Source organism: Oryzias latipes, chromosome 4 (assembly GCF_002234675.1).
Source record: "Oryzias latipes chromosome 4, ASM223467v1".
In the NCBI taxonomy this organism is placed as follows: Eukaryota; Metazoa; Chordata; class Actinopteri; order Beloniformes; family Adrianichthyidae; genus Oryzias; species Oryzias latipes.
The window spans coordinates 14,090,955-14,114,838 of NC_019862.2; the positions used below are offsets into that span (position 1 = coordinate 14,090,955).

Genomic DNA, 23,884 nt, shown 5'->3' on the forward strand with positions numbered 1-23,884 from the left:
TATACAGATCTAAAGTACAGTAAACAGATTGTTAAAGACCCACGGAAAATATTTAACAGGAAAAGAAACGTAGCATTTTGGGATGTGTGATTGTGTGTGCGTGCGTGCGTGTGTTTGCGTGCTGAAACCGTTGCTCGCGCGATGCAGGAAGAGAGGGGGGATAGCGCGTGTGAGTGTGTGGAGCGCATACACGCGCGGTCAGTCGCCGTTTTGGACTTAAGGAAAAAGTAATAAAGAAAGTTCATCTTTAGTGACTGAGACTGGTTCTTTTATCTGACCGGCCCGGAGGATCTGAGGGTTCGAACGCGGAAGTGAACCACGCGTCTTATTCATTCTGCGTCCAGCGGCTCCTCTGTAGATGTCTGCGCACTCAAAGGCAGCAGGGAGGGGAGGGGGTGAGGGCCGGTTTAGGTGATCAGAGCGACTTGCCCGCTTGCTGGCTGTGCATTTGGGATGAAACGCACAACTGATGCTACCACAGTTTATAGTGGCTACTGGGGTGTCCGTGGGGTGGCCACTGGGGTGGCCAGGTGTCGGAGAGGGGTGGCAGTGGCCACCCCTGGCCACCCCCTGGTGGCGCCACTGGAGACATCACGTGATTCGTTATCACGAGAGGAGTCCTCTGTCAGGTTTCCATCTCCGCGCATATTTACTAAAGGAAGACGGTAAGACTCGATTTATTAAGTAATGATATGTTTAAATATCATTTTTTAAATTCTCATTTTTCTTTTTATCTTATCTTTTATGTTTTCCCCCCTAAAAGTGGAGACATAAACCCGTATGTGAATCAGTTGCTTTGAAAGAATTAGAATTTTAGTGATTATTAATACATTTCTGTGTTCTGATGTGATGTAGTGCAGTAGAGACAGCACTGTAGGTGTGGCTTTTTAAAGGATGAGGGAATCGATACTTATCTTTCAACAGAGAAGAGAAATCTCCACCTATCATACTTAACATTTTATTATTATTATTATTTCTATTATTATTAATATTATTATTATTATTTTATAAGAAATAAGAAACTCAGAAGATAGAAAATAAAAAAAATATATACCAGTTGTCGAACTTCATCAAAACCATGATGTAGTTTTTAATTTCAGTATGGGTGGATTTCTGCGAACCACGGCGAATATAGATTTATTTGTTGATAAACTTGTTCTAGAAAAAACTTGCAATGTGATTGAAGTGTTACAGGAAAACTAATAAGAACTATTTTTGGTCAATGGTTTCAGTTTTCCACTAATCAAGATGTTTATTTTTTTTATTATTTTGGTCAAATAACAAAGACAAAGTGCTGTGATTTATTTAATAACAAGGCTAATACTTCTTTCTTGTATCCGTTTCCCCCCCAAAATTAAGCATCCGGTCGTCATTAAGAATCTAAGGATTAGCAGCATCCTCAGTCCAGATGAACTCCAAGCTCACCAAGACGCAGCAGAAAGCGATCTGCTCTCAGCTGGGAAAAGTCAAACTGAATTTGCTCTACAAAGCCAGCATCCATGGTTTCACTGGAGCAGATTTCCACCAACACTGTGACAACAAGTCACCCACTGTGTCTGTGGGCTACAACACCTCTGGACATGTGTTTGGAGGCTACACCAGTCAACCGTTCAGTCAGTCTGGACAGTTTGTAAATGATGGCCAAGCCTTTCTGTTCTCCTTCAGTGGAGAAAAGCTCAACAAATATCCAGTCAACGATGCTCAATATGCGTTGAGAATGCACAGCACCTGTGGTCCTTATTTTGGAGAAGCATTAATTCTTGTCCATGGAAACCAACCAAAGGTGTACAGCAATCCTGGAAAGTATTATAACTTCAATACTGCAGAGCTGCACGGCAACGACCTCACCATGACCGAGTGTGAAGTTTACCAAGTGGAAGGTAAGTCCAACACACCTGGTTTTTGATCAAAAGCTAAAAAAAAGTGATTTTCTGCAGCAAATGTAGACCTCCCTGCTGACAGACATATTTTAACCATCTTGTTTTTATGACAACCAGAGGAGGAGCTTGATATTCAAACTGGGTTAACTTCTTCAGGGTAGATTCCAATAGTAATAAAAACAACAGAACCAGTGTTAGGGAGTATTTCATTACCATAGTAATGTATTAGTATAGCACATTAGTCTTTGATGTAACGTAGCGCAAAGCAATCCTAATACAGTTTTAGTAACACTTTACTCAATACGTAAGTCACTTGTGCATTTAAATGAAAATAGAAAGACTTTACATTGAAGTGCTCTGTTCTTCCCCAGAACCAACATCTGTCTGTGCTGTTGTTGTGGGTTAAGTGTACTCATCTTATTCTGCTTTCATTATGCAGAGTTTGAATAACGTAGTTCAGGCTTGAGTCAGGGCAGACGAACAGAGTCAGGAAACAGAATGTCAGATCAGAATAATAAAGTTTAGTAATGTAGGCATTAAGGAACAAACCTGGAACTGAGCGAGGCTCGATGCACTGCTTAAGGCTCAAGTGGATGATTGTCAATGGGAATCAGGCGAGTGGCAACCAGGGACTATGCACTGAGGCTGCTGGGAGATGTAGTGAGTCAATAGTCCAGGCACAGCTCTCACCAGTGACCTTAAATTGATTGAAATGCTGTTATGTGATCTAATGTTGTGTTTTTGAAATGTTATAATATTTTAAATTTTCATTAATCAGAATTTTTTCTGTTCTTTAATAGAGACTGTTGAATTGGAGAAACCCTGGAGAGTTGTAATCTGGGAGTCTAAGTAAGAAAATATCAATTCAAACAGCTGTAGCTGAGTTACTACACATTTGGTAATAACAACAACAAAAACCTACCTTTTTAAAAAAGTTTCTTGCATGTGTGTACAGGAGAAAGTCTGAGCTGATGGAGAGCATTCGAACCTACAGACCTTTGAACAGCTCAGTGACCCAGGCTCGGGTTTTACTCATTGGACCAGTTGGAGCTGGAAAGTCCAGCTTTTTCAATTCCATCAACTCCATTTTTAGAGGTCATGTCACCAGTCAGGCCATATCTGGAAGCTGCTCCACCAGTCTGACGACACAGGTGAGAGACTAAAGGTATAAAAAGAAGTTACTTTTGTTCCATCCATTTATGTTTTATTTTTACCTTGCTTATTGCGTGCTCAACAGTTTCGAACATACACCGTGAAGGCTGGAAGAGAAGGCAAACCTCTGCCACTCATCCTGTGTGACACCATGGGACTGGAGGAAAACGTGGGAGCAGGAATTGATATAGACGACATCAGCAATATTCTTAACGGTCATCTGCCTGACCGTTACCAGGTACACATGATCTAATTCTGTTGGGAAAGCCACCTGAAGTGTTTGTTTAGCAATAACCAAGTTACTCTGTAATTCTCTTGACAAATGCAGTTCAACCCCTCTGTTCCTCTGCAATCAGAGGCTCACGGTTTCTGCAAGAGTCCAGGTCTAAAAGACAAGATCCACTGTGTGACTTATGTCCTGGACGCCAGCAAGATCTCCATCATGTCCACAAAGATGGAGGAAAAGCTGAAAACTATCCGTAGGAAGGTCAACTTGATGGGTAAGAAGGGTTTGGCTCTGTTTCTCATGTAGAACAATTTTCTTTTGGTGACATTTCTGCTGGTTTTCAGGGATCCCTCAGCTGGTGTTGCTCACTAAAGTAGATGAAGCCTGCTCTTTGGTGAAAGAAGACATCAGAAATGTCTACAGAAGCAGCTACATTAGAGATGTGGTAAGGATTTTTCACAATTATCAATACTAAAATGTACTCACAGTTCTAAGAGTCACTGATAGTCCTGTCATCATGTGATCCAGGTGCAGGAGGCCGGCACTCGGGTCGGTGTACCTTTGTCCTGCATCATTCCAGTGAAGAACTACAGTCAGGAGCTGGAATTAGACACGAACATCGACATCCTGCTGCTCAGTGCAGCCGTTCAGATGCTTCGCTTTGTGGATAACTTCTTTGATGACCTCAGTGATCAGCTGAGCAGTGTCACAAACGTGAAATAAACATCACAAACCCAAAAAGTGCAAGACAGCTCATCAGTATTTATGCTTTCAGAATGAAAACTGCTTGCTGGACCGCAAAAACTACAATTCTCAATACTGAGATTACAAACTACTATGTTGCTTCAAATTTGTCAAAATGACTAAAGCTTAGAAAATTACAATAGTAGAAAACCTGGTGGTTGTGTAGTTGCTATAATGTACACAAAGCTGATTGTCATTCTGAGCTCTTACTCTTTGAAAGTGTAAAAAGTTTGAAAAAAATGAATCAGAATCTTCTGCTTGTTATTAAAAACCAATACATATATAAATAAATAAAGCGGTATGTGGCAGGAAATGAGTTCACCTTCTGTTCCTGAATTTAAAGCAGTATTAGACGTTGCGCTTAACCGTTTCCAGCTTCATTTTCACCGCTCAGAATCTCACGTACAGGGTCAAAGATCCCGTGCAAGTACTGGAGGAGAGTCATATTTGCCACCACTCTGCTTTACTGTAATGAAGGCAAAGTTCAAACACAAGCGCTTCAGCTCAATTCCAACCAGAACCTGGAAAACAACAAACGGGTCCTGACGAAGAGAAAGCCTTAGGTAACATTGTGGGATGAGGAGCTGATGCAGGAGAAGTGGACTTCAGAGCTACCAAAGATTGGTACTTGAACATTTACATATACACACTGACATACGTGGTGTAGGATGGGGAAGTTAAAAATAAAATAGTCATACATTTAAATCTTTATTCTACCAATGCTTCAGCTTACTTTGCTGCATCTAAGAAACAGGATAAAAAAGATTTGTCGAAATTATGTCTTGTATGGAATGAAGATCAAGCATGTTAATCCTTGTGCTATCCTAGGCACTTTACCGTTGGGAGTCTTGACCCACTAGACAGTGCACTGAACCTTTTTTCTTCAATGATTGTGATCTTCACTGGTTTCCATGGATTACATGAAATTTTCTCCATCTTTATCCACCTTTGTCATGGTAGGAATAAAACGTTAATGGTCATCTTGACTCGATAGGATAGCGCAAGGATTAAATAAGTATTTTTCCTTTATAAATTTACTTAACACCTAAAATATGTAAAAGTAATAAACCTCTTCTTCATCATTTTATATGTAAAGGCTGGCATTTCAACTGTCAAAACCCCAAAATAACAGGAACAACTATCGTTTTTTATTGCAACTCAGGCAGTTACAGTACAGGGAAACGGTGATGGAGTCAGACCAGCTGAGGAGCAGTAACACATCTACTCTACAACCCCTGCACTACACAACACACACCTGTTCTGATGGTTTCAAGAAGCTGGGATTTAGAAATTGGCAGTCAATCTCTCAGGCACACGCACAAGTAAAAAAAAAAAAAAAAAAAAAGAAAAGACACAGGAACCAACGTCTTAAAATAGTGTTTAAAATGTCAACATTGTTAGTGCACATAACAGGAAGGGAACTCTCTCCAACTTGGTCACAGTTTCCAGTGAACTGTTACAACCTTCATGACCTGACCAACAACAATGCAGAGCAACAGTGAGGAAAAGGAGAGGCCTTGAAAACGCAGAACACACAGAAATCAGTGGCGTGGTTTTCCCGTTCCATCAGATCACACGACCTGTCAACTGTGATGTTGGTACGGACAGAAGAACAGCCTCAACAGTCGGATTTTATCTTTTGGACCAACGGATTCAGTCATGAAAAGAAAAGGCAGCAACGTGAAGACACGTCATCCACTGGAGTCACATTCACACACACACACACACACACACACACACACACACACACACACACACACACACACCCACATACACACTAAGTACACGTGTGAGTCCAGAATCTGAATATGGTGTCAGCCAGAGTGGATTAAAAAGTCGAGGCAGCTGGCATGTTTTGGCAAATTATTAAGTAATGAATCCCAACCTAATGAACACAGGTGAAATTGTTCTGCTGATCTATTATTTTAGTAATCTGGCATTTCTTTCTTTTTCTAAAGGTAAACTTGCATTAATTATGCAAATCTGAGCTTTCTGAAGAACCCAAAGCTGAAGGTTAGTTGGCACAGTCATGTACTTGTTTGGCAATTATTGAAAAGCAAAGAAATGTCAAATATTTGTCAATGTTTTGACATGGAAGACAGAAAAACTGATAAATAAACTAGCATGACAACAAGCTCCCGCCTTAATAAAAATAATAAAACAAAAAGAACTTTTAAACCCAAAAGTTTTGAATAAAAATTTGTCATAAAAATCTTCAAATTCGTCAAACAGAAAAAAGAGCAAGTCTAAATCTAATCTGAAATGGGTAAAAAAAAGTTAAATTCAGGTTGGATTAGTGCACAGGGACTATGACATCAAATGAACTAAAGTGTGGACGCTGAACCAAGGCTATGTGCAGGCAGTCACTTAAATTCTTCAGGATTCGGACTCGACCATCCTGATCACACTCCATGCTTACGTTGTTCCATTTACAGATGACAAATAACATTCAGACAGTAGAAAATACGTTTAAGGGCTTTTCCTTCTGTGTTCTTTTTCTCCTCTCTTAAAGGACTGTACAAAATTATTCAAAAAAAATCAATAATTAGTTATACATATTTATATGACAACATTGTTATATTACTATCAAGAATTACAACTTTTGAGTAGCTCTAATGGCAAATATGCATGCAGTATTCCTTTTTTGAGTGCTGGGGCATTTCTGTGATGAAGATAGTTTTGGTTATAATGGTTATTTTTTTCCGTAAACAATTCTGTGATGAGCTGCATCATCATTTTAAGATGAAATGCTGCTTATTTACCTGGTAAAAGTTTGAGTACAAAGCTGCTGCAGTAACAATGAGTGCCCAGTAGGTGGTGATATTAAAGACAGATAGGTGCAGTGATGTTTAAATCCTTGTCAGACTCTGATGATACTCAGGCCGGACCCTTCCTATAAGGCGGCTGTTCCAGTGTCCCCACCTGTTCCCCTCCGCTGGGAGGGGCTTGCAGAAGTCCCTGCCCCCCCCAGATGAAAAAGGAATACTGCATTTTTCTCTGGCTACTTTCTTCAGCTTGTGCTGTTGTTGTCTTTTTGTGCATCCTGCAGGGGAGCACGAGGGAGGAGGGAGGCGCAGCTAGGCAGGTCCTTCCTTTGGGGAGGATGGGGTCTGTGATGCAGAGCTGGAGGAGGAAGAGGTGGAACTCTTCAGGGACCCCAGAGTCTTGCTGAACCACGAGTTCTTGGCAGCTTGGACTTCAGTCATCAGGACTCCCCGCTGATGCTCCAGCTCCTGCAGAAAGCAGCCAGCTTATAGTAACAGTCATAATAAAACTGACGATAAGCCTCTGGAATCTAAAATAATAAAATCACTTAATTTTATTAAGTATTGGCGTTTAGTGCATTCATAGATGTTTATTTTTTTATAAAATACCGGTAATATTTTCTGACTTGTCTTTAGAAATGAAGCACATGTGTGGATGCCATGAACTCACTAAAAAGTGAGTGTGGCAGCGGCGCCAGTAACCCTTCTGGTTTTTAGTGAGAGTCTTTTCGTGGTTCTGCTGACCTGAATGCGGCACTTGGCCTCCACCAGCTGCAGCTTGGTCTGTGCCAGTTCCAGCTCCAGGTGCCTCAGCTGCTCCTGCAGCCCGTCCTTCTCCTCGTCGTGCGGCTCGTTGGATGTCCTGTCTCTGCCAGGCGAGGAAACCTGGAGTGAGCCGACGGTGCTGAACAGATCCTTGCAGTGTTCGCAGCCCATGACTTTATTCTGCACAGAGATACAAACACACAGGCGTTCAGCCCAGGCAAGTGGGTCAGCTGAAAGAACAAAAGAGGGTTTTCTGGTAAATGGGGATTCTGCCGACAAACTCCCTTTGAAAACAGTTTTCTCTGAGATTATTTACAGGATTACATGTAATCCATTTGAACACAGGACATGAACAGCCCTACTTAAGCTTGTGCAGCAACATTTGTTGCGAAAATCAAAAGGTGTTTTAGACACGTTAGAATAAACACTTCATTTATTACATGACTTTTTCTGATCAATACTCTTCAAAGTCTTCTGAATATTTCTCCTCCAAAACAATCTCTAGAGCATCACTGTTGTGTTATTGAAATGAGAGGAAAATCAGAAAGATCCTCTTTCCCGCCCACAAAGAGGAAATCTGACAACATGCACATCACTGAAGAGAATTATTTATGCAATTAGGATCTGAATGGGTGTGACGATGAACTGTCAGATTACCAAACCAGACTTCTAAGTCCTCAGAGCCTCAAAAAGATCTCTCTGATGCAACATGTCAGCATGTAAATGTTATCTAATTACCGCCGCATTAGGAGCGTATAACCTTACCCTGACTATGTCTAGCTCTTCTTTTGTCGTCGCCTGTTGTTTTTCAAGCCTGGTGCTCAGCTGGGAGCAGATCTGCAACACAGAGGAGGTTATGGTTCCCAAACAGTGACATCAAGACTCTGAATCCTCCTCAAAACATCAAATATGCAGGAAAAACAACTGTTTTCTTTATTTAACCATGTCTAACTTAAGAGGGACATAATAATCCTTCTACAATAATTTACATTTATAAAAATATGTAGACAGCAGCAAAAAATTAACCAGCAAATCCACACACTTTGCAAGAGAAATGAATACAATTTTACAGAATTTGAGGGAAAAAGTGATTTTTTTAACAAATTGCAGACAACACCAATTACTTTATTGTTCTGCTTAAAGAGACACACGTAATAAATTGGTTGACTACTTAGTTGACGGATACAGAATTTTTTTAAAACACAAAAAGATATAGTCAATGTGTGTAAAACACAAGTGTCTTTCTGATGAACTCATGTAAACACTATGAAAGCAGCAGAATAGGGATGAAAGTTGATGCTTGAGCATTTAGCAACCACAACAGCTTAGAGGATGAATAAGCATTCAGGCTGACTTTAGATATCTTATTCAGATCCTTGAATTCACTGTGTTCACACAGACACAAAAGAGAAATAAATGCGCCGTCTAACAACTGGTGTCAGAAACCTGGAAAGTGTGTCACTACCTGTTTGTACTCTGCTATGATCGCGGTCGTCTTCTTGATTTCTTGCTCCGCTTTCTCCAGTTCCCTTCTGAACACCTCTTTAAGCTGCAGGAGACAGAGGAGGCAGAGAAATGCTAAAACAGGACAGTCGAGGTGCAGAACACATCCGCCTCTCTAAATAAATCTGATATCAAAAATATTCACTATCCATGCCTTTATGCCGTGAGCTGATTTTTAATAAAAAGAAAAAAAGCTGCTCAGATATTAACACAATTTTAGGGGTTTTACTATTTTTCCTTTAAAGTATAACCCTAATCTCACAGGTTTAATTAGAATATGTTTGTTTAATAAATTGTTATAGAAAAAGGAAATACACTGATGTCCTGGACAGTTCGTCAGTGGAAATTTTACCAGAAACTATAGATTTTAAATTAAGCTAAAGATTTAGCATTTTACAGTTAAATATTTAAAAAATGTTTATTCTGTTACATTTTTTCATTAAAAAATGTTTTCGGCTGTGAATCTATTTTTAAATACAGAAAAGCACAAATATAACATCTGATTTAAAACAAAACCATAAAGTTATTTATTTATTTGATCAGTAGTTAAGAGAATTATATATGTTTTGTCAGTCCTTCATGTACAAATGTATGGAGTGATGTTTGGACAGTTGTGTGAAAGCAGTGATGTGTGTTTTAGTTTGTTGCAGCTGGTAGGCCACGGCATAACCATCTGAGAGCAAAGAGATGAAAACCTGAGCCGTCTCCTCCTCCTGCCGTCTCTTCTCCTCCTCCGTCTCCACCAGGCGCTGTTTGGTGGCCAGCAGCTCCTTATTCAAAGCATCGGCCTTGTCTTCCACCTGAGGTTGACAATAGATCTTCAGTTCAAAAACCAACACAGCTATGGGACAGAAATACTTTCTAAGTCTTCCACTGAAGAAAAGACCTTGTTAAAACCTAACATGTACATTAATGTTTGCTGAAATGAAATAATATTAACATAGAAAAACTCAAACTGTATATTTACTTTCAAAACTATCGCGTTCACGCATCGCTACAAACGGTTTTAAGACGGTTTTTGGGCTCTAAATTCTAAACTTGAGTCCATTGAACGTGTGTTGAACTTTGATCCGTCAGAGACTTGGTTTTGATGGTGACGTCCCTTTGCATTCAAGGAAGTGTCAATCGTTTTTAAAATTGATCATTATTCAGAAATGAATAATCGCAAGAATTATGACATCAAGTCTTTCATATATCGGAATAGAGCTGTGAAAAAAAGCATGGAGCAAGATTTGCTAAATTTACACCGCTACGACATTTTTGCACTAAGCCTCTTCCGACTGTCAGTACATGCACTAGTATCGAGGTAACGACAGTCCAGTGTGTGCCACGTTCTTGAATGAGCGTCACATAGACAATAAAAACTGCAACAGTCAGCACCAAATGTAAATGACTGTTTCTTCAGCTATGTCTTCCTCTGCTTTTGCCTTGCACTTGCCTTTTTGCACAAAATCTCTGTACACACTGTATGTATTGTTTTTTATTTAAACTGTATTTGCCTTATTCAGCAGTTTTGACTTGGCTATGTCCTTCTACTGCTTGTAATGTTGAGACACAGTTTTGTTATGGCCATAGCAGCATCATTACTTTTGGCAGTGCTGTGCCCAAAAGACAAATAAATAACAATTCATGTTAATTTAGAAAAGAAAAAAGTAACATTTTCCTACTTTGTTCTACATTATTTTGTAAAAATAAAAAAGTGTCATAGCAAACAGTTGAATTGTCAACAACATTAAAATAGAGGTTTGGCATAAAGATCATAGGGGCGTGGCATTACCTGATCGAGGTCATTCCGGAGGGCGATCTTACTGGTGACCAGCTCGTGGGCCAAATCGTCATTCTCTTGCTCCAACCGCATGCTGGCCTCCTGAAGCCGGCGGTTCTCCCTCTGCACACACAGCGGCTTGTGTCTTTAGATATGTTCATACAACAACTGCACAACAACACATGTCATCGCACACCACGAAACACCATCAATCCTATCAGACTTCAGCTCTCACGCAGCTGAAGATCCGAAAGCGGACTTCCTCAACACATGAAGCGGATGTTAAAGTCCCCGTTGAAATCTACTAGTGGAGTCATATGACTGCTAATTTACCGGTAAGTAGACTCACATGATGACCATGCATTCATGGCTATTGTGGTCGTCTGTGGTCATCTGACCTTGACGTACACCACCACCTACTTCATAGTACATGCAAACCCGTTTAAGTATCCAAACAAGTATCCAGAGTAGTCCAAACAAGTATTTCCTCTTGCAACCATTATTTAATGAAATGATAACTTTTATTTAAAGCTAGAAAAAAAACAATAAATGAAATCAAATCAAGTACAACCACTTTGGTGGTGATCAGGCTTCCTTTGCTTCGGTATTTCAGTTCAAATACATCTTATGTCTTGAGTTGGGTGATTTTGTTGTCTTTTTGTTCGTTCTGTTTCACTTCCTTCAGCACTTCCATTGCAACCAGTCTGTGTTTCTGCTGGATCTTAATGGCTCTCACTTCCTCCGCCAGGAAATTTAGTGATCTCTTGATGTCTTCAACTTCATCATTCGCTGGGCTTTTCTTCACGACCAAGTTTGGAAATAGATTTTCGAAATAATTGTCGCAATAGTTTAAGTTGTAACCGTCTTTTGGCACCATGGCAACTTATTTCTTGACATTAAATCAGAGACTTCTTATCATTTGTTTAATTCTATCCAGCTTATTTATTTGACAATCTTAGTCCACTAATGGCGTCAAAATAAGTAAGCGCAGCTTACCGAGCATCTGCCTGCAGAAACAACAAGACCCTCATACGAAGTGATCCACAGCAGCGCCTGAACTTCAACACATGATTCAGCGTCACGGTTTCACTTTTCTGCTGACACTTTCCTGTCTCTCTTCCCTCACAGCTTCGTTCAAGTTTTTTAAAGCGTCACTTTATCCTCCTAATCATGCGTGAAAAATGGGAGGATTTGTCGAACAACAGAACCAAGAGAATGAAGCTGAAACCGAAGAGACTTGATTCTAACAAGAAGCCGAAAACTCTAGCGGACACTCCTCAGTGTTGGTAGGGCAGCTGCGTCAAGTCAAACATTATCTACTAAATTATCAACAGTAAACGTCTTACTTCCTTCCTTCTTCCTTCAAGTTAAGCTGCACTATTACAAATGTTTATCCATGGCTCAGCTCCACTAGACAGGCATAAACTTAATTCAGTAAATATCCAGCAATGTGCCAACAACCTCCAGCATGACAAAAGTAAAGGTCATCGTTACACAACATGTTTTCTGAAGACTCACTAAAGACAATCCCCCTTTGGAGATTTGTGGTCTTTATGTGAGAGTCCAACTTTTGAATTACTTTAATATAGGTGAATGCAACAACTGAATCCCTTTAGTGACGCAGAAGTTCAGTCTGATTAGAGAGCATAGGAGCTTTATTGTGTGGAAGGAAAAAAAAAAAAGAAAAGAAGCAGAGGAGTTCTAACATTTCATACCCTGCAGACTAGAGATCAGCTGATCATACACTGCAGTTTGAGTGTGTGAAAGTAATTCAGAGGAAATTCACCTGCACGATTCGTTTTTAAAAATTTGGGGGTTTTGGGTTTAAAAAGCACTGGTGAAAACTTGGAAGAAAAATTTCTATGAAATGTGATGAATTAACTGCAAAGGGTCACATTTAAATGAGTGGAAAATACATTTTATTTTAAAAAAGAAACAAAACTGAGAATCTTGGGGAGTTGTAAGAAGTTATATCTTAAACAACAAAACAAAAAACAGTCAATTAAAATGAGTAATTGAATAAATGGGGTGTACATTCTGGTGTCTCGATCCTAAAATAACTCCATGGCTTTTAAACCCAAACAAGATACAAAGAAACTACAGCTGAACCTGCCAAACACACCCAGCCAGAAATAGGTTTTTATAAAAGATATCAAAAGTCTACGCAGCGATATTAGTCACATTTCAAGATAAAATATTCAGATGATGTTTGACAAAAGCATTAGGTTTCTACTTTTTGATACAGAAGCAATATAAACGACAGAAATAGAGTCAGCTTTTTCAGCTGTGCTAAAAAAAGACAGAAACTGTCTTAGCCTGTGAGACTATCATATCACATAAAACCTAATTTCATCTCAGAATTCTATAAGTAATTCTTTAATGAAACCAGGGAAATGAATGTGAGAGTGTCTGCTGTACCTGGTATCGATCGATGGGGTCTTCCTGTTGCAGCTGGCTCTCTCTCAGTGACAGATATTCCTTCTCAAACTTCTTCAGTTTTTTGGTTGGAACCTGGAACAGTTACAGACGACATGGATTTGTGTTCACTCAGGTGTTCTTAGTAACGTTTACAGTGCAGTCTTCTCCGTCACTGAAATGAAGTTAATTCAACCAGAGAGATATTTGCTGATTTCTCCTAGGTGGGTTAAAAAAAAAAAGGAATAAACGGAGAAATGTTGAACCAAAGCCTTGGAAAAAAAATGTGGAAAAAGAAAAACCCGTCAGACAACAACGTTTTTCATGAAATCTTCTAAAAAGAGAAAAGACAAGTGCAGGCAGTGAGGATCACAAACATTTTGAAGCCTTAAATGACCTATCAGGGCTACTTTAGACAACATGACATCTTGTAGTAATAAACCTGTCCAATGGGGAAAAAAACAGTTGCAAACAAGAGGAACCAAGTCCTTCAACTTTGTGAGGCTGTAGAACATTTCCTTAATTCTCTTTAAGACAAGAAACATCCCTGTAATTTGCATTTGAGCCAAAGTGTCATGAACCAGGAAGCATTTCCACAATCAACAACTGTGCGTTCTAATTTTAAGTGGGTGGTAACGTAATCTCCTTTGTGTGGAAACAACGTTGCTATGGTGTCCACCAGCAGGGTTGGGAATCCCAGGTGAACCTCAGTCACTGAGATCAGCATGTGAAGGTTTTTTCATGGTTTTTTCTTAAGTTTCTCTAAAAGCTGAAAAATTTAGTCATTTTTTTTCTTTCCAACACAACAGAAGCAATAAAAAACACACGTTTACACATGGCTTTACATTTCATGACTTAACAGTTCTCGTAAAATGCCAAATAATTGAGAACATACTAATAAATGTAAAGAGTTGTTTTTTTTTAAACATATTTACATTTTTTTAGAAAGCTTTTTAAAGATGTTGGTCTAACAAGGTTAGAATGACTGAAAAAAATATAGCTAAAAACCGGAATGCAAATAATTTAGAAATAAACTATCTAAGAAAGAGAATATAACATTTAAAAAATCTGATTAAAAATTAGGACTTATTCAAAAGATCGACCAGGATTGACCTTTGAGGTAACCCTAAACTTAATTAACCCAGAGCTATTGAAGGAATGAGCCTAAAGTCATTTTTGCAACCCAAATGAGCTGAATTCAGATCTTTCCTGTTATCAGTGTGGGAAGAAGCAGCTGTTTGGTCTCCACTCTGGTTAATACTGAAGCTGTTAAACAACACTGAAGATAAAGTGTTCTGCTAAACGGAATAGTGCTGCTGCAGGAAGGAAGTTTTCTTTTTTGACATACCACTATATCTCTATGTAAAATAACCTTCCTCCACTTGGGTTTGTAAAAATGATGAGCAAACATTTGCATAAATGCCTACATCATACTTTTTTCATATCTCTCATGTACATCTTTTTAAGATAAATATATATATTATAAAATTGTTAGCATGTAACATCCAAAAATTGGGCTGTTAAGGGTTATGAAAATAAAATATATATCTTTTTTTGCCAGAACCAAATTATGATAAATAAATGGACTGATGGCTTTGAGTTGAATAATGACGGGAGGAGCGGCTGCTGCTCTACGACCTGCTGCTCCCTCATGTCCCTACAGCACACAAACATTGCAGAATGGAATGGAAACCAAAACAAAGCCAGTTTACCTGTAAGATGAGAAAGAGGCCATTTTTTAAACATCATATCCCGCTCTTCAAAACCCACTGATGATTTTCACTTTTAAGCTACTTCTCCATTTTTTTGGTTTTTGAGCAATGAAACTAGTTACACTGCTGTGTTTGTTTTGGACCTCTGTGTTACTTCTCTAATGGCTTAAAGTGTAAAAGGTTAATTTCAAATGGAAAATAATTTTTCTGAGCGCGTTTTTATCGTATTGGAGTGACCTGTCTCGACTAAAATCCCTAAAAAAAATCCCCACATGATATTGCATTTCCTAAGCTTTCAGTTCTGATTTAGGATTTCCACATAAATGTATTTTTATAATCACCCAGGTACTAAATTCCAACATTCCCACGATTTTGTTCAAACATCATTTAAATCTTCAGGATGCTTTTCCCCCAGAGAAAGTACAGCTTTATACAGTTAGTGTCCTTTCCCAGAATATAATACCCAAATACAGCGAATCAGTGCAATTGTGTAAGGTTTTTAGATAACTGACAGCAAAATTATCAACATGTCTAGTATAATTTTGTATTTTCTAATGGTCATGGTACTAGGGTGCATATTCTCCAGTGACAGGATAATAGCAGACCACACATTTATCTATATTTAACACTTAAACATTAAAATAGCATCAAAGTGGCCGAACTCAGTAACTCCACACATCTTCCCTGCACATATGAACACTAGTTCACACCACTAATGTGACTAGTTATAAGAAATTCATTAAAAACATTCTTATTGTTAGGACTTTTAAAAAAAATGTTCATCTTCATTTTTTCTAAACCTTCCATCCTAATCTCATTGTTCTGAAAAAAGCCTTGAGTACCTTTCTACTTATTGTTACATGTGTGAGGATGAAAGGTTGTGCTTTTTGTGGAAAAGCCAATTAAAGCTGTGTGGTACTGCTGGAAATGGTATGAGGTCCAAATTAATACAACTGACCTGAGTTCCTGAAGCAGAAAATTGAATTGGTCCCAAACCTCCAAGCTAAGATAACAGTGGAGGTACTACTAAGGAAGTACCTCTGTGTGAGTAGCTGTGCTTACTTTTGTAACTGCATTATGACTTTCTGTATTATGCTCAGCGAACATGTCATGACTAAACAGTCAAGTCAGACTCTAAAGCATTTTTAAAAGTTTAAAACTAAGACTTTGTTTGCTTTGTCTAGTTCTTTTTAGTTTTGATTTTTTTTTTTTTTTTTACAAATAAACTGAAGTGAATGAGTGAGAGAAGAGGATGGCGCTCTGCTGTTAAAAAAACAGCCTTCAAATACTTTGAATATTGGAATAAGGACACCAGCTGGACCTTCGGGAAAAACGGAGCCACAGAATTAAATTAACCATTTAAGTGAAGAATGTACGTGCACACACACAGTTATTCCCCAATGATACATTTATCAGTCTTTGACACAAAGCCACAAACGAGCTCTGCGTGACTGACTCGAAAAGCTCTGAAACCTCGAATGTCAAACCTACCCACAAATCTATGCGTGAACACAGGAAATCAAACGGAAAGACACTTTCTTTCTGATGAAGGAGTGTTTTCCACCACTGCTTGTGATTAAAACTAAAAGAAGGAGAGACAGAGTCATCAAAAGATTAAAGCGAGGGAAAAAACGCAGAAAAGCAGCTAAATCAGATAAGAAAGAAACTACAGGAGAAACGAGGTTAAAAGGAGCACCGAGAGAGAACGGAGCAGACCTACCACTGGTCTGAGATTTCGGAGTGGTCTGGAATGAGCAACCAGACAAGCCAAGGTGTCCTCCTCCCCCGGACGGTCGATTACATGAGCGTCATATGCCACCACGATGGACACCTCTTGCATCATTTTGACTCTTGTCTCCTCCAGGCAGCAAGAAGGCGGTGAAAAGATGGAGGCACCGTGATGCAAACGCAAAGGAAAGAAGGGCTGCTTGGCTGTGTTTCTCTCTGAAAGTGGATGAGGCGGCTGAGCGCCTTCAAGAGTCCCGCAGGAGCCGAGCCCCTCCCACTGAGGAGGAGGAGTAGCAGCAGAGTGGGGAGTGAGAGGGCTGAACAACACACCTGTTTGTTCCTCTCTGTAATGCTAGAAGTGTGTGACAAAGGAGGATGAGTGAGCCGTTTCTTCCTTTCCAGCAAAGCGCGGACTGTCTGCTCACGGCTTGCTTTCATTTGTTTCCCTCCAGGTCTTTGAGGCTCTCACACCGTGTGAATCATACTTTCAGTGTTTCTGTTTCCTGCTGCTGTTAAAAATTAAGAACAAAGCTTGTTTTTGTAGCGATGCTCTAAGAGAGCGCGCATTAGTGAGCATATTAGAGGAGAGAGAAAGGAAGGAAGTTGTTGAAACAACCACACTGAATTGACAGTTACGCATCGTGAAAATGGTCAAACCCAGGAAGTGAGAGCAACATTAGGCAGTTAATGCAGTGAACGGGTTGATTTTATGCAACCACTTTGATGCATCTCTCTTATTCAGTACAATTTCCTCGAACATTAAGAAAATATATTTTTGCAAACGTTTGTGATCTTTGAGCTTCTCTAATGGAGGACTTAGACAGGAACTGCATCAAATTGTCATTTTCTAAAGACCCACTCCAATTAAAATTGTGTCTTAAGTGTTTTAAACATGTTCTTGTGGTATTTTTCTGATGACGGATTACATATATAAAGGAAATTACGGTAGGCCTAAAATAGCATATTCTAAGTATCTCTTCATTCAAATCATTGTGAATCAAGAGCAGATGAAAAAAAAAAGCTGTTTGTTGTGTAAAATCTACAATCGCCAGGCCACAAACTCCCATGATGGTAGTGGGACTTTAAGCACCACAAAAACATGTAACCCTTCTACTTCTTCTTCTGAACTACTTTGCCTTCACTTTGGTCCAGTGGATGTTTAAGGACTAAAAATATTCAAATACTCCTCACCATAATCCTCAGAAAGCCTGAGCAACTTTCCGTTGTGTTCATCAAGCCAGGGTGGCAGTGAATTCCTTGGCTGTTTTAAGCAGCTTATAGAGTGCAGCTGATCCGATTAAAAACATAGACAGAGAAATGTGCAAAAGTCGGGGAATGAAGACAAAAATATGCTCTGAAAAAGCTCCTTTTTCATTATCTATCAGTGGTGTCTACACATAAACCTATTTTTAATTAGCTGAAGAAAATGACCAAAGTTAATATTTGCAGAATTGATGGGTTTGCTACAGAAATGTTGCAGGGAAATGTTTAAAGAAGATGATGGGGATGACGAGATGTTGAGACAGTCAAGATCATGCAAGTCATGATGCTTTGTAGAATCATGTGAACTAAGATGTGGCATGTCAAGGTTGGATTCACTGTTTTGTGTGGAGTTCTGAAGCAAACACACAAACGTGGGTGAGCTGGCAGCACTAAAAATAGAAGAAAAAAACAACCTAGGTGCTTTCTTTAAAGATTTTCTTCACAACTTTAATCACTTTTATACTATTTTCTGTGACTTTTTATATTTAATACTTTCATCCACAAAAGATATTCTATTTTAAGTCTTCAAAGAGAAACCATTGGAAAGTTTGTTAGTCACTTGTAGCTTTGATGTGCAAATCAAAATCTAAAAATAGGTTTTCTATTTTTTTGTTTGCCAGTTTCACCTTTGAGGGAAAAAAGGGCAAACGTCTTTCTTCAAGAAAACAAAAAAAAAACAATAATAAAAAAATAATATAAGCAAAAAGGAAACAGTTTTTTTTTTTTAAATAAAATGTAATGATGCTTTCAAAATGACCAAAGACAAAAACTAAAAACTATTAGCAACACCTCTGTAAATCATCAAATGAATAACCTATTTGTTTAAATTGCAAAAACACAGGAACAGTCTTTGTTCATGTCAGCAGGTTAGTAAGTTTCTTTTTAACCAAAAGTTGACTAAAAAACAATTTAATACAAAATGATTACAATTACAATGCTACAGTCTAAAGAAACTTCGAAAAGACTATAATCTGTAGGGAACGTTAAATTGATTTAATACCATCAAGCAAAATCATTTAGCTGACGCCACCTGTCTGCACACATTTTCCTCCTACACAGTCTGGGTAAAGCTACACTGAATCAGCTTAGAGCTTCTGCCACCTGTGACACTGAAGAATCCTGCAAGTTGATGATTTATGAAAAAGAAATCCTCAACAAAACTGAAAATATATCCAAAAGACTTCAGTTTTTACTGTTGCCAGAATGGTAAGATGTACAGACCCGTCTCCTGTAAAGTTCTTTAAACTTTATGAGAAAAGGGGAGTGCTGCTGCTGCAGCAGTTGTGATCAGTGTTGGATTTGCATGGTTATGCTTGCAAATGTCTGCATTTGTGTTAGCAGACTGAAGTGCTGCAAGGTTTTGCAACAGAACCAGAGTGTGTTCAAATAACCAAAGATAGGAGTGAGTCAGGATGCAGGACATCCTGTACGGAGCTCCGTTTTATGGACTAAAACACATCAAATATGGGTGGAACAAGCCGCCATCACACCAGGGAATACTTTCTGCCCTCTGACAGCGTTACAAGACCAGTGACCTTCCCACGTGGTTCTTAACAAAAGCCTCACTTTTTCATTTCGTAAAGACAGAAATCCCAGATTGTTCTAAAATTTGAACTAAATGCAGATACAGCGAAATGTGGTTCATACAGAAAGCACAAACTGCAGAGAAACCCTGACAGGGTGGAGGGAGAATCATTATCGCTTCCATCTTTCTTGGTCAGCCGTTTCCTTCCTGTATCACACCACAGCATGCTGACATATCCGTGCGCACACACACGCGCGTACATTCTGATACAATGTGCATCAGCAAATTCCCTAAATACCAGCAGACTTTGAGGTCAGCAGGAGATGATAATGCCAGGGAATTGAAATAAAAATACAGTTGTTAGAATAGAGGTGTGGCAGGCTTACCTTAAGCTGATCCATGTCTTACTTGGATTTTTCTTACAAATGTTTCTATAAAGATTGCTGATATGCAAGTAAAATAGGTAAAAAAACGATTTGGTAAAATCATAAATGTTACTACAAACAATATAAGTTAAATACTTTTTTTTTTCCAGCCCTCTCTGTTGAGCTTTCTTATTCCAGAATGTAAATATTAGTTCAGGGATGCTTGAAAATCATGAAAGAAGAGGATTTTTTTATCTGCTTCTCTCTATGAAGTACACTGCAGTAGAAAAAAATTGCTTATACGACAATCCCACTCAGTGAAGCTAAACCCGTCCTATCTCAGAGTAGATAGCAGGAAAGGAATTTCTCGTTAGTTTGTTCCATCTCATTTGAGTTTGTACACTTGTTATTTTTCCGTGTGTATGAAATGTTCTCATAATTATTGTACAGTTGTAACCAACTTTCGATATGAGAAAAACATGCAATTTATTACACAACCTCGAGTCACTGGTTTATGCAAGGAAGTTCTCTCTTACCTTAATGTTGCACGCTTGTTCCATAAGTCTTCGAGCATTTTCTGCAGCTCTGTATCGTTTGGGCAGCTGGACCCGAAAGAACTTGAGAGCCCCCTCAAAGTCGGCCTGCAGGAGGTCCTCTTTGGAGGTCTGGAGGGAGAGACAGGAGGAGAGACGGAGAAGAGCCAGAAAAGAGGATTTAGCAGGAACTTTGCATGTTTTAGAAATGCATGAGAATCAACCTATATATACATTCTTTTTAATTAAAAAAAAGTGCTATCACTTTCACAGCACACTTTTTTTACTAAATAAATAAAAAAAATAAAAAAACATCACCCAAAAAATGGGTTTCTCTGTGAAATGCTCTAACCTTTTCATGAATGCAGTTGCTAAAAATATTGTAAAATACTCTTAGTGTCAAAGTTGAGACACATCCTCGTTTTAAAGAAAGTTTACAATCCAAGAACCAAGCTTGAAGGAGAGAAAAATACCGCCACCTTGTGGTTTCAAAGGTCAGTCACACAAGACATGACACCCAATTTTCTTCAGAATTTCTTCCCTCTCTTGAAGCGACAACTTAAACAGGGGAGGAAAATTTTAGATGAAGGGAAGCATCACATATCATGTTCATTCTCATTTCAACACATGCAATCAACAATCAGATGATTTGAAAGACGAACGTCCAGACTTTCAAATTATCGGTCTTTGGTAACAAAAATAAATGTAGCAGTCTACAAAACACGAAACTACTTCTGAAAGCTCAGTTGCTTCATCCAGGAACTTAAACTATGCCCCTTCCTCTCACCGCCAGCAGCTTGGGGACAAACAGCCGGTGTCCCATCCCAAGGAGGTCCATTACTCTGCCGAAAGAGTCTGCTGAGGCTTGGCTGCCATTGGTGCTCTCTTCAGCTGTTCCATCTCCATCCTCCAGTGCTCTCTGTGCTGCTGGGAGAGGCAGCTGTGGGCTCAGGGCCGGAATGCTGGGAGGCGGGGATGGAGGGGTATGTGGGGGAGATGGAGGTGGGGTGGGACAGGGCAAGGAAGAGGGCTGGTCCCGTTCAGGGGCCAGGGTGGCAGATGACTCCAGCGTGTCGTCTGAACGTGGCAGTTTTGTGTCTGTTGTTGAGCGGGTGTCGGCCGAAGAGTCGTAGCAGACTACACTGTGGCCTGCAGTCAGCTCAGCCAGGCTGTAATGTTTGACATCAATGCGGCCAAACGAGTCGAGTTCTGCTGAATGATTGGCTGTCCTTCTATAGCAGCTCCTTCAAGATGCCAGCTGGCCAAAAATTAAGTAGATGTACACAGCACCTTTGCAGACAAAGCCCCAAGCGGGAATCTGGTCCAGGAAATATGGGCTGCACACAGTTTCAGCAAGTGAAGGGGATATTTTGGAAGGCAGCTCAGCTTGTACCACTGTCAGAGGGCCGAAACAACGCCCTGGTGTGACGAGATCACACTCAGAAAATCAAGAGCCAACATCTCGCTCTATATTATAGTGCTGAGTCCTTCGGCTACCTGCCAGACTCACTTTGGAATCCTGTCACACCAGCTCTCATCTTCCTTTGCCATACCCAAACCAATTCGAATCCAGGATGTTGTTGCCTAGCAACAAGGCTGCGCAACACGTGGGCTGCTGTTCTGGCAAACTGCAGCAATGTATAAACACTCCACCTTTTTATTCCTCCATTTCCATTAGTCCAGAAAGACACCGAGAAGGGAAAAAAATCTCAGAGTGACCTATTTGGTCGGGTTCAGTGCCTCAGGTAGCACATCAAAGCTGCCAGGAGTTTTTGTAGCCTCTTTTAAAAAGGGACCGTGGCCCTTGATGTATAGCTGAGAGGAAATTAGCCGTCTTTGAAATGTAAAAATGCCTTAAATGTAAATGTAGCTCTTTTTATACGCTGGAAAAATCCTGGGTGAGCCGTCCTCCAGCAGAGTGGATGTGCTGTAATGACACTTGGTGTATGACGCTTCTGAGCCTGAAGCAGAAGATGGGCTCCGTTACTTTGATGGATCCGGAAGTCTTTGAGTCACTAAAGATGGAAACTGGGATGCCTCTGCATTTGTTTCCCAGACTTGGCCAATGCAGTCCTGTCATGTGAACCCCACACACATCCACAGAACTCGAAGCAGAAAAAGTCCACTCCAATCCAGCATGGACTTCAGCGTCTCCTCCTCCAGTGGATCTCTGTCAGCAGGAGCAGCTAAGCATCAGCTCTGGTTTTCAGATGACCGGCCAGTTCCATCAGACAGGAAGTCATTTCTGCTTCAGAGTCACTCAGACTAAACAGATGACCGTTTGCATGCAGCACATTTTGGCAAACACAGTAAAGAAAATTATTACTGGACAGAAACTGCGGCGAGGCAAAGCAAACAAACCAAAATGCTTCCCTTTAAATACTTTTCTATACCTCTATTGCATATGTGCTAAAAGCTAATAGCTAACAGTGAGCAGGGGCGGCTCCATTGCAGAGGTCTGGGTGGTAAACAGAAGTAGCAAGTAAGAGAAATAAATATCCAGCCAATAAAGAGGAGGAAAGAATAACAACAAAAAAGACATAAAATTAGGTAGTGAAGAAAGGAAGATGTTCCATGCAGGAATCCTTAAAAGGAAAAAAGGAGAGGAAAAAAAAGAGACAGTTCTGCTCCTCCAGGTTCAGACTGCTAACGGTGAAGCTTTAGCTCCAGTTGTGATCTAGAAGTCAGGTGCTGAGCCACAGAGGAAGGAAAGCGAGCACAGATGGAGGGAGGGGTGATGTTAAACAGAGAGGAGTGCGAAAAAGATGGAGGAGGAGGGGGGAGCCTCACGGGAGAATGCCGTCATTGCTGGCCAATAGCAAGCAGACAATGAACCCCCTCCCCTCTCCATCTTCCACATTTGCTCTCGTTTCTAACCACTGTGTCCTCAAATTCCTATCTAAGATATATTAGTAAATGGCAAAAATTTAGACCAAGACTGTTTAGATTTGAGTATTTATGTAATTTAGAGTTTTGATTAAATATACATTTTACTGCAACAATTGCATGTGTACGTTTGTAGAATTACTGAGGATCTTACAGTTGAAATCCTTTGGTGGCTGCATCATCAGATTTATAAGGAGGTGCTCTCTAATGTTAGCAATGCCTAATTTTCAAGAAGGATTTCTGTAGGTAACAACAAGGTCAATGTAAACTGTTTATATTTACATTTCTATTCACTACTAATTATAATTAATATAATCAAAAAAGCAAAAAGTTTTCCCCAAATAAAAGTTTACTTTAAAAGTAAAATGTGTTCATGGATCAGTTGAATGTCAATTATCTAAGATATGTTTGAATTATTGTTTGTTTGAAACCCAGCTCTACCTACTTAACTTCAACATGGAATTTTTGCTTAAATTAAAGTAAAACTCCTCTTTTCTCATTGATTGTTGTTGTAATTATGAGATTAAAATAATGTCTGATCCACTATTTTTGGACTTTATGATCATAAAACAGCTCTTTTTCCTACATTCCAAACAAAAGGAAGGCCCGGTCCTGCTGTTTAGTACAATGATGACAAGTTAACTGAAACGATCAAAA

General features: G+C 39.5%; 2 protein-coding genes across 3 annotated transcripts in view; one reads left to right on the plus strand and one right to left on the minus strand.

Annotated features, from left to right (window-relative positions):
- Positions 1-217: 217 nt before the first annotated feature.
- On the plus strand, positions 218-4,315 carry LOC101165968 (interferon-induced protein 44-like). Its single transcript, XM_023954259.1, has 8 exons — positions 218-665; positions 1,360-1,880; positions 2,681-2,729; positions 2,836-3,031; positions 3,118-3,270; positions 3,361-3,532; positions 3,603-3,703; positions 3,787-4,315. Exons 2-8 carry the CDS (start codon positions 1,409-1,411, stop codon positions 3,979-3,981), a joined length of 1,338 nt encoding a protein of 445 aa, XP_023810027.1. The 5' UTR covers positions 218-665; positions 1,360-1,408; the 3' UTR covers positions 3,982-4,315.
- An 813-nt stretch (positions 4,316-5,128) lies between these two features.
- rabgap1l (RAB GTPase activating protein 1 like) overlaps positions 5,129-23,884 on the minus strand; it is a 94,012-nt gene continuing 75,256 nt past the window's right edge. For both annotated transcript variants that reach the window (XM_011474036.3, XM_011474035.3), the window contains exons 19-26: positions 20,345-20,473; positions 13,219-13,311; positions 10,813-10,923; positions 9,731-9,835; positions 8,998-9,081; positions 8,298-8,369; positions 7,512-7,712; positions 5,129-7,235 (exon numbers count right to left, since the gene is read on the minus strand). In XM_011474036.3, coding sequence (XP_011472338.1) covers positions 7,080-7,235; positions 7,512-7,712; positions 8,298-8,369; positions 8,998-9,081; positions 9,731-9,835; positions 10,813-10,923; positions 13,219-13,311; positions 20,345-20,473 — 951 coding nt within the window. In that variant the 3' untranslated portion in view covers positions 5,129-7,079. The remainder of the gene's footprint in view (positions 7,236-7,511; positions 7,713-8,297; positions 8,370-8,997; positions 9,082-9,730; positions 9,836-10,812; positions 10,924-13,218; positions 13,312-20,344; positions 20,474-23,884) is intronic.